The 14,372-nt window shown below is 51.1% G+C and overlaps 1 protein-coding gene across 11 annotated transcripts in view; it reads right to left on the bottom strand.

Moving 5' to 3' along the window:
* NCOR2 (nuclear receptor corepressor 2) overlaps positions 1–14,372 on the bottom strand; it is a 227,097-nt gene that overhangs the window by 138,040 nt on the left and 74,685 nt on the right. For all 11 annotated transcript variants that reach the window (XM_066199392.1, XM_066199388.1, XM_066199391.1 and 8 more), the window contains exon 3: positions 5,366–5,493. In XM_066199392.1, the coding sequence (XP_066055489.1) occupies positions 5,366–5,493 (128 nt within the window). The remainder of the gene's footprint in view (positions 1–5,365; positions 5,494–14,372) is intronic.

Here is a 14,372-nt window from a genome sequence, read left to right on the forward strand (position 1 = left end):
GACGGGAATATAGAAAACAACTGGTGTTGAAGTGAATTATTTATAGCCAACGCCAAGATTTATCAGAGGTTTCAACAACCTCTTTACAGCTAATGAGAGCCGGAGTGTGAGACGGGGCAAATTGGGACCTGTTAAAGAGAGGAACTGGAGGCTTTGTAGGAGCAAACCTGCCACCAGGCAGCTACCAAAACACGTCCAGGACCAGCTGATATATTCCCTTTGTCATGTAGGTGGAGAGGGAGATAAACCATTGTGACTTGATGGGAAGAGCTGCATGTCTGGGCGGGAAGACGGAGCTGCTCCCACGCCCTCAGCAAAGTCTGCCAGCAGCAGGACTGAGTCTTCCCAAGCCAAAGGTGTGGGACAGCCTCGGGCTGGATGCTCTGCTCACCATGTGGCCCAGCTGAAGGACTCCCAGGTCCTCAGGAGCTCTGACCAAGCACCCACGTGCATCCTCGGGACGCTCAGGCTGTGCGTTCCCACACGAGGGCAGGGAGCAGTGTCTCCGCACAACCCCTCAGCCACCTTCTCCCAAGCCAACTGCAACTGAGGTAAGAGCAGATGCTTTACTTAAAACTTGCACGTTGAAGATCATGCACAGAGACTGAATTAGTCATGGACAGGACCAGCAGAAGCTTTAACACAATGGCACTGCCTCAGTCAAGAGGAAGAGAAGGAATATTTGTCTCTCTCCACAAGCTCCCCCAACATGCCTTCTCCAGGCATCCAAAACTGCAGCGTGGCAGTACAGCCCTCCGAGCAGTCCTGGGTGGCTGGAACACTCCTGAACCAATGGCTTCAGAGACACCCCATGCCCTTGGCCATCCTCCACGTCCATCCACGGGCATGCCAGGCAGCCCACACCCGAGCCTGCAAGGCAAGGCTTGTCCCCAAGTGCCCACACACCAGCACCTGCCCTCTCCAGATGTTGTTTTCCTGCATTCAATTATGGGGAGGAAAAAAACCGCAGCTCCTGGTACATCATTTCCAGCGTGAAAGACGCAGATATATGGCTGTGGGGATTTCAGCCTCAGCGCTGCTCACTCCTGAGAAAAGGATCACCTTTAAAAACGGGAACTTAATTAAAAACCATAAATAAAACCAAATTGGTCGTGCTGTTACCTTGGGAGCAGCTGGTGCCATTTGGCCCAGCACAGATGAAGACCAAGAGTGTGTGTGATTTCCAGCACCACTGAAGCACGCTGCCCCAGCTACCCACCCTTCCCTGGGCTCCCGGGCCAGCAGGATTAATCCCAACAAGAGACACAGTGATCCGGCCTGCTCTCCGTGTGCCACACTGCACATGGCTATCTCAGATGGCTGCGGGAACACAGCAGCTGTTTAATGGATCCTAAATGTCACCCTGCAGACTGACACTGGGAAAACTCTTCAGACTCCTTGTGCCTGCTAAGCAGAACGGCTCCGAAAGAGGAGCGTGGTCCCCTGAACTGGGAAAATGATTTCCTATGAAAACAGTGACTCATCTCATTCTGGATAAAGGTGGAATATACTGTGTTAACACACATACCATTTATTTACAGCCACATTTTCTGCCAGGGAAGCAGAGAAATGTATCCACCCCAGCATTCCTGCATTAATATGGAACCTAGCTCTGAAATCCTAACACATATGAAAAGTTAGAAAAATCCAGTTCCTTGATTTTTCAGATCCCTCACCCTCTGGCACCTGCCATTTAACACTCAACCCAGTTTTTCTCACTTCTTTTGAGGACCAAAATATATATAGAAGAGGGAAAAAAGCCCTAATCCTTGTCACCTTGCCAGGACATTCCACTGCAAGTATTCATGGTACGACTTGTACCAACAGCAGATCCTGAAATACTTCTCTTCGCTCCTGCAGACCAGTTGGCACAGCCAACTGAACGAGCTAAGGGGAAGTCTGTGGATCCTTCCAAGAAAAAGCCTGCTACCAAAAAAACCAGCACGGAGAGCAGCACATCCCTGCAAAGACAGGCAGAGCCAATTTTCCCTACAGCAAGAGATTCAGAGTGGTTCAGGTTTTCCTTCCTTCTTCCAGCCAGAATTGCTGCACAGGGACTTCAGTTCTTTGCCCAACCACCAAGGGGAGTGATGACAACTCTTGATTCTGACGTACGTGGAGAAGGGCAGTCTGCAACTTCCCAACAAGCTTTTTGCTCAGGAAGCCCCAAAATGCGGGACCATCTCAGCATTCCATTCCTTCCAGCAAGTTACCACTCGACTCTTTTTTGCCAACAACACTTGATTCATCCTTAACACATTGTGCCCGTGGTGAAACACTTCACCTCTTGTTCCCTTTCCATTGAATCCCAGCTAACCACCACCCTGATGGCTACAGCAAAACTGCAGCCAGGAGAGACTGAAAACACGCACAGCTGTAGGAAGATCATCCAAGCAAGCCCAAATTATTTCTGTGGGATTTCCAGCATCGCCAGGGTCAAACCTCCAATCCCACGTGCACAGACAGCCTGCAGAGGCTTCACAGATCTGTCCAAAGTGAAGGGAAAGCCAAAATAGGGGATAACCCCTCCAAAACCAGCGCACCAAGTGAATCCCTGCAGTTTCCAGGCCAGGAAGGCAAACAGCAGCCACTCACCAAGCAGGTGGGCTCAGAGGAACTGGGACCCAGTGGCACAGGGCTGCACCACTCTCCAGCTGTAGGCAGTGCCCTGGGTGAGTAGTGCAAGGCACAGTGATGGCAGGGCAGGGATGTCCATCTGGGAATGCACACAGAGCTCCATCTCCAGCGCTGTCAGCCTGCCACATCCCACTTGCACCAGCCTTGCAAGCTGATATCCTTAAGGAGCAGAGCGATCCTGGAAGCGCATCAGCCACCACAACCCGGAGCAGACAGGCTGCTTCCTCTGAACTCCCGAAGCAACCGGGGATTGGAAGGGTTCCCCTCTGCTGACACTTGCTCCAAGGGGAGGATTGTCACGTGCCCACCATCACTGAGTGCCAGCTGGGCTGTCAGGCAGGGAACCACAGCGAGGGTCTTCCTTTCAGACACAGCACACCCCTGTGCTTGCCTCTACTCACCCCTGCGCCGTGTTGTGGATGTTGTTTGCCTCGGTCTCCCTCCTCCCAGCCCCTCATGCCGAGAGCCAGCTGCCTCTGCTCGAAACCATCAATCCCAGCCCAGGAACAAAGCCAAGGAGCTGAGCCTGCCAAGGGGACTCAGCTGCAGCCACGGCTGCCATCGCCACCCTCCCTCATCCAGGCTATGCTCTGCATCAGGAAAAGCCACAGCTATTTTTTGGGGAGGGCACTAATGACCAACCCAACCTGCTCCAGGAGCTCCAGGGTCGTGGACCTGGAAGCCTCAGGTCAGCGACCAGCACCCAAAGGGCTCCTCTTGCAACACAGCAGGAACTGTGTTACAGCAGCTCCTCAAAGGACCACCAAGGTGAACCAGCAAAGCCCCCAGAGAATGGATTTTTAAGCGTAGAGCTTAAAGATGCAGAGAAATGGCAGTCGGCTTTGAAAAACACACCAACGCCTCCCCAGCCTCAGTGGTACCCAATCTGAACCACCTCAATAACTAATTACACTGGATTCAAAACTTCTCCACAGTTTCTTCAAAGACTTCCCCGCCTCTTTCTGCAGCCCCAGATGCCCCCAAAATTTTTCAATGAGTTTATGTCCCAGCATTCTGGCACAAGATGTCAGCTGAACTGAAGCAGTATTTTTAGCTTTACTACATAGTAATATTTTTTTTGCAAAAGTACTATTTTTTGGATGTTAAGGGGAAAAGGGATGAGATGTAAGTTATTAAAAGAGTTTCTTTTTATAGCATGCCAAAACATCACCATTCAGATTGAAACTGATGTACGGTGGTAAGCATGTGGATGTGCAACACATTGTAACAGCTTTGATTATCATTTGCCCACATTCATGTGATTGTCAACACAAAAATAAGTTTGGGGACTTTGAAACATTTGTAAGCCAAAGGCAGATGCCTGGGTGACCACACCAGATCAGGCATGTGGTACAGCAGACACCAAGGTCTGCAGTTGGGCTTTTTTTTTTTAAGTGATACAGAAAAACCAAGATACATTTTTTTAAAACAGCGTATTACTGGAGAGCAGAACTGCTTCTCCATTTTGCAAACCATCAGTAGTGTGAAAAACAAAATCAGGCAGGAGCATGGTGCTGGGTCCTCTTCACCCATCTCCCCCAAATTTAGCTAAATCTGACCCAATTCCAACTTAACCGTGTTACTCTGTGCTAAGAAATCAAAGCACTGAGAAATCAAAGCGAGCCAAGGCAGTGCAACGTGCTGCAATAAATTATGGGTTATCAAGAGTGGCACGACCCTCTGTACATGCAGGTGCCACAGGCATAACTCAGAAGGGCATGTCCAGATGCAAAATGAACTTTGGAAGCTACTTTGTGCCTCCAAATTCTCAAATTCTTCGGGTTTGTTTCTGCTGAGCACCAAGCTGAACCCAACCTGCTTGAAAAAGAGGATCCTGTCTGTATTTAGCATGCATCCAGCACCCTGAGTTCTTACTTCTCCCCCCTAACAGGGATGATTTTAGAGAAACAGATTCATCTCTGACTCTCCACTGGTTTTGTTCTTAGCCTAAGGAAAAAGCATTAAAAGAATTGTTTTGCGTATATCTCCCGTAGCAAGGCTCTTATTTCACTTCCAGGCCAGTCTTTTTCCCAAACCACTAAACGTCAAATGCAGAAGAGAAACTGTGAGAGAGAGCAGAGTTTTGCACTGAAACAGAGAGTGAGAGTGATGTCCTTCAAACAAACCAGCTCCTGTGGTTAAAGCACGCACAGCATTCCCAGCCACAGCACTTGCCTGACTTGCACCTAAAAACTCTGCCAGCCTCCCACGAGGCTACAACAGGAAACAGGGACACAGGGCGAGGCATGAAGGGAGCAGACAGGAAAAAAAGCAGCTCAGAGAAAGTTCTGAGGGGAATGCAGAAAGAGAAACAAAAACAATGAAAGCTGGGAGGAAGAGCAGCAGCAGAGGAAGCGGAGATGGGGGAGGAAATGAGCTCTTCTCACTCCTCCCTGCAGCCTCGGGAGCCACAGACCAAACCCAAGCCACACACGGCTTCACTTCCTATGCTGAAGAAGCCAACACAACCAGTCACAGCAACCTGCAGCGTCACGGGAGCGAGGGGGTGGTTTTTGTGTTGTTTGTTGTTTCCAAGGCTTCTTTAAAACGCATGACAGTCAAAGGTGAGAAACCAGAAGGCAAAGGCGCCGCAGGATTAGCGGAAGGAATCTGAACTGGCGCTGAGCCTGAGCACGGTCAGCACCCTGAAACATCATCCTGGGATCCCTCCCAAGCCTCCTGCTCCCACCACAGCCCTGCACAAAAAGCTGGCACAGGGAGGCAGTACCTTTCATTGCCCGGCTGGAACTCGGAGAGCAGGGACGGCCTCCGCCGCTGCGGCTGCATGATCGACCCCGGCGGGAGGTGGGAAGCAAAATCCCTGGAATGATGCTGGTACTCCAACAGCGCGACGTCCTGCGGGGACAAACACAGGGGAGCACGTCAGGCACAGAACAACTCCAAAAAACCCACGGGGATATTCCTCCTTTGAAGGACTGGGCCACGAAGCTCAGTGCTTCGCCCTTCCCCAAAAGGTTCCCAGTAACTCCCAGGCCCACATGGCAGTGGAATGGTAACTCGGCCCCTTCTTCAATCTGCCTCCAGTCTTTTCCTGGGGGGGCAGGCAGGGCTGGCTCCTGGGAAAGGACCCCAGAAAGCCCAACCCGGCCACCGAGCACCCACACACAGATTTTTGGCATCCAAGCAGTCCTGATGACAATTGCGAATCCAAGAGCAAGAACGGGTAAGAACAAAATTAAGTCACGGGATACTTTCAGCTTCAGTCAACATAACGTGGAGAAAGAAAAAAAAAGTGGGGGGGAAAAGACAGAAGAAAAATCACAAATGTTATCTTGAAGATGTTCCTTTAAACACAGCTCTCCTGGGCTGAGCTCAGGGGGTTTGAAAGGACAGTTTGCTACTTATTATGTGTACGTCCCTTTTGTTCCTTGACCCTTGGAGAGTACAGTACAGTATGTTCCTGATTTTAATTAAATAAGAAGCCCTCCTGCTCTGTGCCACAGACTGATTCCAGCAGCAGTATTTTAGGCAGCTACACTCAACCGCTATTTTTTATTTGCAGATAGATACTTGACCAGCAGACTAATCATCTAATTAACTAAGACCTTCAGCAATGGCATAGAAAAACCCTGTCACAGAATAACCCTGGTAACACTGACACACATTTACCTTAGAAGAACCAATTCCACCTGGGAGTCTATTTTTGAACAGTTCCAACCTGGAATAAGAAAGCTTTAACTTCCTCAAAAAGAAAAAAAGGAATTTCAGGGTCTATAGGAAAAAAAAAAAAAAAGATCAATAAATAAGACACCACATGCATGCAGCTGATGTGGGCAGGGAGGGTCTCAGCCCCAAGAGCTGCAAAAGGAATTGTTTGATCTGATGCAGTGAAGATCAACATGCTCCAGCCCTAGGGAAGCTGGGGAATTGCCCCAGCAAGGAGCATGGCAGACAAAGAAAGGGTTTGGGAGCTTCAATAGCCACAGCCTGAGCCTGGAGATCCCTTCTCCCAAGCTGGAAGTGAAAAGAGCAGCCTGGAAGTGGATGGATGTCTTGCTGTCCTCCAGCAAGTTGTGTAGCAGAAGGGAGTATCAAGGCCCAACGTGTTTGACCGTCAGAGAGTAAAATGAGAGTTGTTCTGGAAAGTCAGGAAGAAAATCAGAGATTACAAACGTTCAGCCTGGAAGAGATAAGAAAAGCAGATCCCCTACGTTACATTCAACCTCTCTTGCACAAAAGCTGGAAAGGCCAAATATCGAGGGGAGAAGGAAGGGGAACTGTGGTGTCCCATGGCCACCATTTCTTGTGCCCAGAAAGCAGTGCCAGCTTTTGGAATCAAGTTTATTTCTCCCCACTATCCGGCAATAGTGTGGTGCTGCTCCTTCTCTGTCCTCACCAATGTTGGGAAACACCAGGAACAAGAGACCTCTGCCAGCCCCAACTCCAGCCTGGCCACCCCAGAGCTCAGCCTCTGGGACAAGGGGTGTCTGCAGACAGGTTCTTGCCACATTAAGAAGGGCGAGACTTGGCCAGTGTCCCCTTATCCTCACAAGGCTGTTCTGCTGTAAATCCAGGTGTCTGGGGAGGATGCAACCCCATGATGCTGCTTTTCCTTCATCTCCAGAGGCCATTCCCTCCATGCAGGATGCCAGGGGGGGCTCTGCAGGACAGAACATCACTCCAGCCACAGATGGGGCAAACACAGACATGTGAAGTGAGGGAGCCCATCAGCTCCTCCAGGCCCAGCCAAAGCAGAATCCCTGCCTACGAACAAGCTTCCCCACGTTCACACTTGTCCTGGTTTTAAATTAAAAATAAATATTTAAAGGGAAGAGTGATGCAGCTCCTGACATCCACCTACAAAACAAACACATCGTGTCTGGGAAGACACACCAATAGGCCCAAAACCAGGACCGTCACTTTCTGTGGGCGTATAAACAAGAATTACCCGTCTGGGAGGCTCAAAGGCTGTGCCCTTGAGAAAAAAAAAAGGCTCTTGCATGTCCCAAGAACCATCTGTTTTTCCTTTCCCCCCCCTGCCCACACTCAGCTGAGCTTTTGCCTCCTTTAACCCCGCCAGAAGATGGCTGGTGGAGCTCGGAACCTGCTGGCATGGCCTGAAGTGACTCTGACCTGCTCTGCCTCGCTTACATCCCTGTTGGGTTTTACAGGGAGAAAACAAAACCTGAAACTTAGCGAGGAGGATTAAAATTGACAAATTTCTATGCCCCGTGATGAACTGTTAAGAGGCACCGTGGAAGCCCTGGCAGGACGTAGGTGGATTAATTGCTCAGAAAGTTACTCCAGTAAATTGCACTGCGAGCTGTGACAGTGTTTCTCAAACGCAAACACCAGAAAGGTTTTATGAGCTGCCTTCAAACTGCCTGATGGACTTGGCAGTGCTGGGCTAATGGTTGGACTCGATGATTCTATGGGTATTTTCCAATCTAAATGATTCTATGACTCAGAAGAGGCTTCAATTTTCTCTAGCAGAGTTTTAAAGACACCTGCTGGGAGGCACCTTGCTGCCAGTACCAGGGCACCTTCCACACAGACACAGGAGCAGTACCCAGTGGGTGCCACCTGAATTCTCCACCACTGAATCACACAAATGTGATTTAGCCCTCACCCTGACCTCAAATTTGTAGCACCTGTTCATAGGCAACTCCAAGACACCGGAAATAAAACAACTAAAGAACCCCGCAGCCCCAAACTACACATTGCTCCTCTTCCTCTTCATTGTCGTGCAGGGTTTTGCTCAATTCTATTTGTTTTTTGCTCCTCCTCTCCCTCTCTTTGCATCTCTTCCTGCCCTCTGCAAACCTTCCTCCCACCCCACAAATCTGCTGATTAGCCAGAGCACCCTCTCCAGACCTTTCAGATCTCCAAGTGCCTCCAGTAAGGACTTTCCTCCTTTAGCATCAACTCTCCTGCTGCTCCTTGTGGTTCAGGGGCTCCCACATGGATGTACTTTGGGAAGCTTTGCAGATTTCACGAATTCAGTAAGCGTCACGACAGAAATCAAAGAAGCAGGAAGACCATGGATAGTCAGGGGCTCTGGCAAATCAGATTTGTGGGGAGGAGGCCAACACCAGCAGCATCTCCAAGGCCAGACAGACACCAAGAGCGCCACGGCACCACCACAAGTGACCCCAGCAGAGCAGGGCAGCAGCAGGCAAATCTTTAGACAAATGAAATGCTAAAGACCCAAAAGTGGCCTCATTAAAACACATTTTTTCATGCAGCAAGCAGACTGAAGAGGCACTTAGGCCCAGCCTAAGGGACCGAAAGTATCCTTTGCTGTCCACCAGGAAAGTGGGACACATCCCTGCTGCTCCTGTGTGGGGTGCTGGGAGGGAGAGCCAGGGAAGGCACCCTGAGTCTCAAGGCTTCTGTGTTATCCCTTGATTTGGCACTGCCAAGAACACTGTTTCCATCCCCTTCCTGGTAAATCCTTCTACCCCAAACTACCAGGCTCATTTAGATTTGCTAATCAAACTGTTCAAAGCCACGCTTCTGAACACAGCATTACAGAAAAGTTCTTGGCAACACACAGAGTAAGCCCAACGGAATGGAGAAGGAAGAAGCTTCCTCACCACCCCCACCTTTTAAAATTATTTTAAAGCTTCCAGCTTGCTGCCTTACCTACCATAAAATCTCCAGCAAAGTCTTCAGTGTTGTCCCCGACCTCAGGGTACCCCCCACCCTAAGCCAACAACTGCAGGCAGCGGCGCAGCCGTTCTGCCTCTCTCGCTTTCTGTTTTGGACACGTGCACTTGCTGGTGTGCTTCATTTCTCCTTCCCCTGCCTGCAGCTGCTGGGTGCTGGCTGCCTGATCTCCAAGCAGGAGGAAGAAGGGGAGGTCTGAGAGCGATGCTGGAAGCACCCCCGGGCGCTGACCCGCAGCAAACAGACAATGCCGTGCCACAGCCAACAGCACCTGTGACCCTGCACTCCCAGCACCAAGCACATCCACACAGACATCTACTGACTGCTCCATCCAGACGGCCTCCCCACGGCTCCAGGAATTAGCCTCTGAGGAGAAGACCTCAGAGGTAGGAGGCTTGCAGAAAGGACGCCTGGAGCTGGTCTTGCAACAGAAAGGCGAACTGCTCCTCCTCTCTTCCTCCCACCAGCAGAAAAACAAGTACAAGCACCCAGCGCTTCTGGCTTCCTTGGAAAAGAGCTCTGGAGCAGACCCATGGAGAGCTAGAGTGCAGCCAGAGGAGAGCCTGCAGCACAGCTCAAGCACGAGATCCGTCCTCGTTGCTTACCACGTCCTCAAGCGAGAAAGCAACCGGGAGCTCCCCGCCGAGTTTCGGTGTAAGACAGCTTTGCTTAAAAACCACGGGTGCTTGTTTTGCCATGACGCCGAGGAGAGGCAGCCTGGGGTCAGCCACCACATCCGCCAGCTGAGCCGGCTCCCCGGCGGAGAGCGGCACAGGCGCTGCGGCCGCCCCGAATCACGGCATCGGGCGCACCTGCGGAGCTCCCCGGCACGGCAGAGCTCGCCCAGTGACTGCCCCACGCCGTCCTCGTCACCTCTGGCAGGCAGACAAACAGGCCTGGGCACTGCACACGCTCCTCGAGGAGCAAATGTCAGCTCCTCGCCACCTCCGTCGTGGATTAGGGCCGCTCCTTACAAGCTCGCCCAGCGTTGTAAGGGAAATAATTTTTATTTCCTAACAACGTGCTGTTTCTGCTGAAACATTCAATGAGGCCCACTAACAGCGGTGTGGCACAAACAGTGAGAAAAAACAACGCCAAAGCATCCCTGTTTATTTCACTTCTCATGAACTGCCCCTTATCTCACAAAGGATGCTTGGTCTGTCCCCGCTGCTCGCGAGCAGCTCGCGTGCCGTTCTGGGAACGGTTAACCACAGGGGAAGTGATGGGTGATGGCACAGGGCTGCTGCCCTGCAGACTGTGGCACTGGCTGCACACAGAGCCACAGCTGGACACTCTACAGCTGCTGCCCTGGCATTTCCACACGGCCCAGAGCAGCCCAACATGATGTCCAAGACGTGACCACACAGCTTTGGACTGCAAAGCCACCCCATCTCCTGGGGAAGCAGGGGGTTGTTGAGCTTCCTGCACCCACAGAACCACACAGCCAGCGTGGAGCAGCACATCCCAACCTGGAACATGCCAGGGCCTCAGATCATCCAGCAATTAATCTGTGCGGTGGACAAAGCAGCATGGCCACCACCCTGGTGGCTTTGTCAGAGACAAGGGATGGTGGCCCACCCCTGCTCTGCACACCCTCGACTTTGGAAAAAGAAGTTGCCTAGCATCTCTTTCTGCCAGCAGTGAGCGTGACCTATTTTAGCAATAAAAGGAAAAGTTCTCTGGTGCCTGGATACCCCTTGGCACTGGCAGCACAGCGTTTGCTCACCAGACCAAGAAATGCACTTTTTAGTATTCGCCTGAAGAAAATAATTTTTCCCAAAGCCAATTCTCCAAGGTAAGAGGAAGGGGAAAGGTTTGGGAGGAACCAGTGTGGTAGCAGAGCTGTCACTGCATAAGGTCCAGATGCAGCTCGGGCTGTGAGGAGACCAGTGTGGGACACAACCCACCACGCTCAGCCTCCCCAGCCCAGAGGAACCATCCTCTGCTGCTAAAAACCTCCTCCGAAGTGCAAAGGAGGTGATTATTGATCCAAACGGGTTGCCACAAGCACAATGCCGTCTGCCCAGCTCCCTCCCCAAAACCCTGTGAGGAGCTCACTGCAAATTTAAGAAAAAAAAAATCTCAGCAACATAAACCAAACAATAACTCCTCCACAATCAGCTCCCCTGTTGAAGATAAGGTCAGTAATAAAAACCTGGCTGAATACATGCATTTTTATCTTGCCTACAGCGACGCAACATGTGCTGAAAAGACAAATGCCCTTATTGTTCTGAGACAGTCTCACTGCCATCCATCTCTCAGAAGCTGCTGACTTGGCCTTTTGTTTTAGGAGGTGACCACACCGCGTGTGGCCCCTCGTTGGAAGGCATTGACTCCTGCTGCCATCCCTGCACCGAGGCCACGGCTGCTGAAAGTGCCTGTACCAGCTGCACAGCACTGCACCCTTCTCCATGCCCTCTCCCCACCTCTCCAGCAAAGCAGGGCTGCCAGCAGTGCTTGGCTGCCCTGTCTGAATGTGCCATTCATGGAGAAGTCACGTCTGGGTGAGGACAGCTCTCAGCTGTTGTGGCTTCCCGGTCATCTGACCGGTGCCGGGTGCTGGAGCCAGCCCTCTCCCCGGCAGCCAGAGGTGCCCACAGAGCAGCAGCACATCCACTACAGTGCTGCTTTTCAGCCTCTCTCCATCACAAGACTTTTGTCCCAGTCGCATCCAGGCGCCTTTGAGTCGGGAATGACCCGTCTGCCCTTCCTCCAGCCCCCACGCCTGGTGCTCTGCTTCCTGAAGCCATCCAGGGTGAGCAGCTCTCCTCACTCAACAAACACAAACTTTCTGCCTTAAAAGGCACCAGGACATTTAGCTCATCATCCTGTCTCTTCTGTAGCACAGGCTCCTGCCACCTCCTACCACACCTGCTCCTGTACAACACCCACAACCTATCTGCGGGTCCACGTAGGATCCTTTCAGCTCTCCGTGTCCCCTACTCTCTCCTACTCTTCCTTACACCTCCACAGCAAATCCTTCACTTGCTCAGTATTTTGAATAAATGCTGTGACGATGACAACCAGCAAAAGTCCCCAGTCTTGCAGAAGGTGCCTCCAGGGGCTGGTGGGGCAGCGCAATCAGAGTCAGGCCTGAAGCACAGGAAAAGGCTCCAAAAGTGGCTTTAGTGGCTTTGCCAAACCACATAAGCAGTGAAAGTTCTTTCTTCCCCTGTGGATTTACAATCTTGAGATCAACCAAAAGCAAAGCATCACCTTCTGCATCGAATCATGTCCAAAAAGAAGATTAGGGAGCAACCACAGAAGTTTACTGTAGCTTGAAGTAAAAGAAGTGTTTTGGATAAAGGCTGTATCCTAGGGAAAACAAGATTTAAATACAAACTGCTGTAAGCCAACTTCTTCCCAGCAATGGGAGGGAGACCCTAGGGCAGGGAATTAGGTGTCCTGTTCTTTCACCTCCATGTTCCCTCAGTCCCAGAGCAGAAAGCCAATTTTCCGAAATCCACCACTGAGCTGCTCAGAGCTAATGCAATCTGTCACTGGAAAGGTCCTCGAGAGAGATAGCGCTGAGCTCTCGTGACAGACCTGATCAGAGTCAGTATTTCCAAGGCATGTCTCTTATTTTCAGGTCGTTCCTTAAAACATTAGCTGGAGCCCAGCAGGCAGAATTCAGGACGCCCCTCGCTCAGCTGGTAGCAGGAGGTTGTTCTTTGTGCTCGGAGGGGCTGCACCGTAAACTCTCCCATTTCGCCAGTTCCTGGACCACTGACACAGACCAGCACTTTGCTCCCAGGAAAGAAAAGTGTGAATGAACTCCTCCAAGGAAGAGCAGCAGTAACACACAGTGCAGTGCCCCTGTGCAGGCTTACCTGGCGCCGCTGTGCCACCCCAATCATGTCACCACGGAGAGGAGAGAGCTCCTGCCATCCCCGGAGCCCACGCCTCCCGACAGCACCTTCCACAGCAGGACACTGGATTTAACTGGCCCTGCTCTTTACTGCTGGGAGGAGGAGTCTGGGCAGGGAAGGCACTCGATTCCCCCCAGGCCACCTTTTGGCTTGGACACCAAATCAACACGCAAGTTTGCACCAACCTCTTGTCTCTGGTTCACGCAGACAAGGAAGTTATTTATCATGGGCCAAAGCAAACGAGCGATGGGGCCGGGACGCTCCGGCACAAGGGCTGTTTTGCCAATGGGGAGCTTAATGAAGGAACTACTGAGCTGCTCCCAGGCAGGAGAGGTGGCACGGGAAAAGCACAACGGTCTCAAAGCTGGAGCAGAGGAGTTGAGGAGGGGTTAAGCTCACCTTTCCATCCCAGATGAAGCTGTGTGCAGGTAATGGGAGCAAACAGCAGGAACGAGGCAAAATGAGCCTCTTGTTTCGTAGGGAGGGCAAAGCGCTCACAAAGGGGAATTCAAGTGATGATGGAGCACCAATTTCATATGAGTGTGTACACACCCCAAACCTACCAATCCCTAATCCTGCTTAGCATCCCTAGTACATAAAAGCACCCCAAAAGCAGAAGGTGTTTTGTCACAGAGGCTGCTGCTTGAGGACACCTTGTGTGCCCCAACCCCCGGCATTTCCAACACCCGATACCACCCTCCTGGAAAGCCCAGCCTACATCCAAAGCCACACCATTCCTGCTCTGAAATGTCAGGGCATTAACAGGAGCAGGAAGCCTGGTAAGGAGGTCACAGCCAGAAACCGGATTCACACAGGAGGAAGAGGGGAACCCTTCTGTTCCCAGGGAATATTGATCATGAGGAGGTTTTAAAAAGAAAGGGGGACGTGCACTACGTGGGAAAATTGATCTGTTTACAGAAAGTATCTGCAGGTTGCCTGAAAATGAATATCCTTCATGCAAAAGTTTCCTTTGAGACAGCATGAACTTCGGACACATTAGAAGGTTAAGAGCGTAAGTAATGTGTTTTTTCACCTTTAGCTAAAGGTCACGGAGCATTCAAACAATTCCTCTGTTTCCAAGCTGAACATGACAGAAGTCAACTGCGCACCCCAACATTACAGCTAATGAATATGGAAAACAGAAATGTTTTCCCTGCACTTTGGCCAAGAACCACTCCGTGCCCTTAAGATGAAACTGCTGATTACTGGAGATTTTAGTTTTACTTCAAGAAAGTC

Source organism: Chamaea fasciata, unplaced genomic scaffold, assembly GCF_029207755.1.
Source record: "Chamaea fasciata isolate MVZ Bird 193981 ecotype frontalis unplaced genomic scaffold, bChaFas1.0.hap1 SCAF_18, whole genome shotgun sequence".
Taxonomy (NCBI): Eukaryota; Metazoa; Chordata; class Aves; order Passeriformes; family Sylviidae; genus Chamaea; species Chamaea fasciata.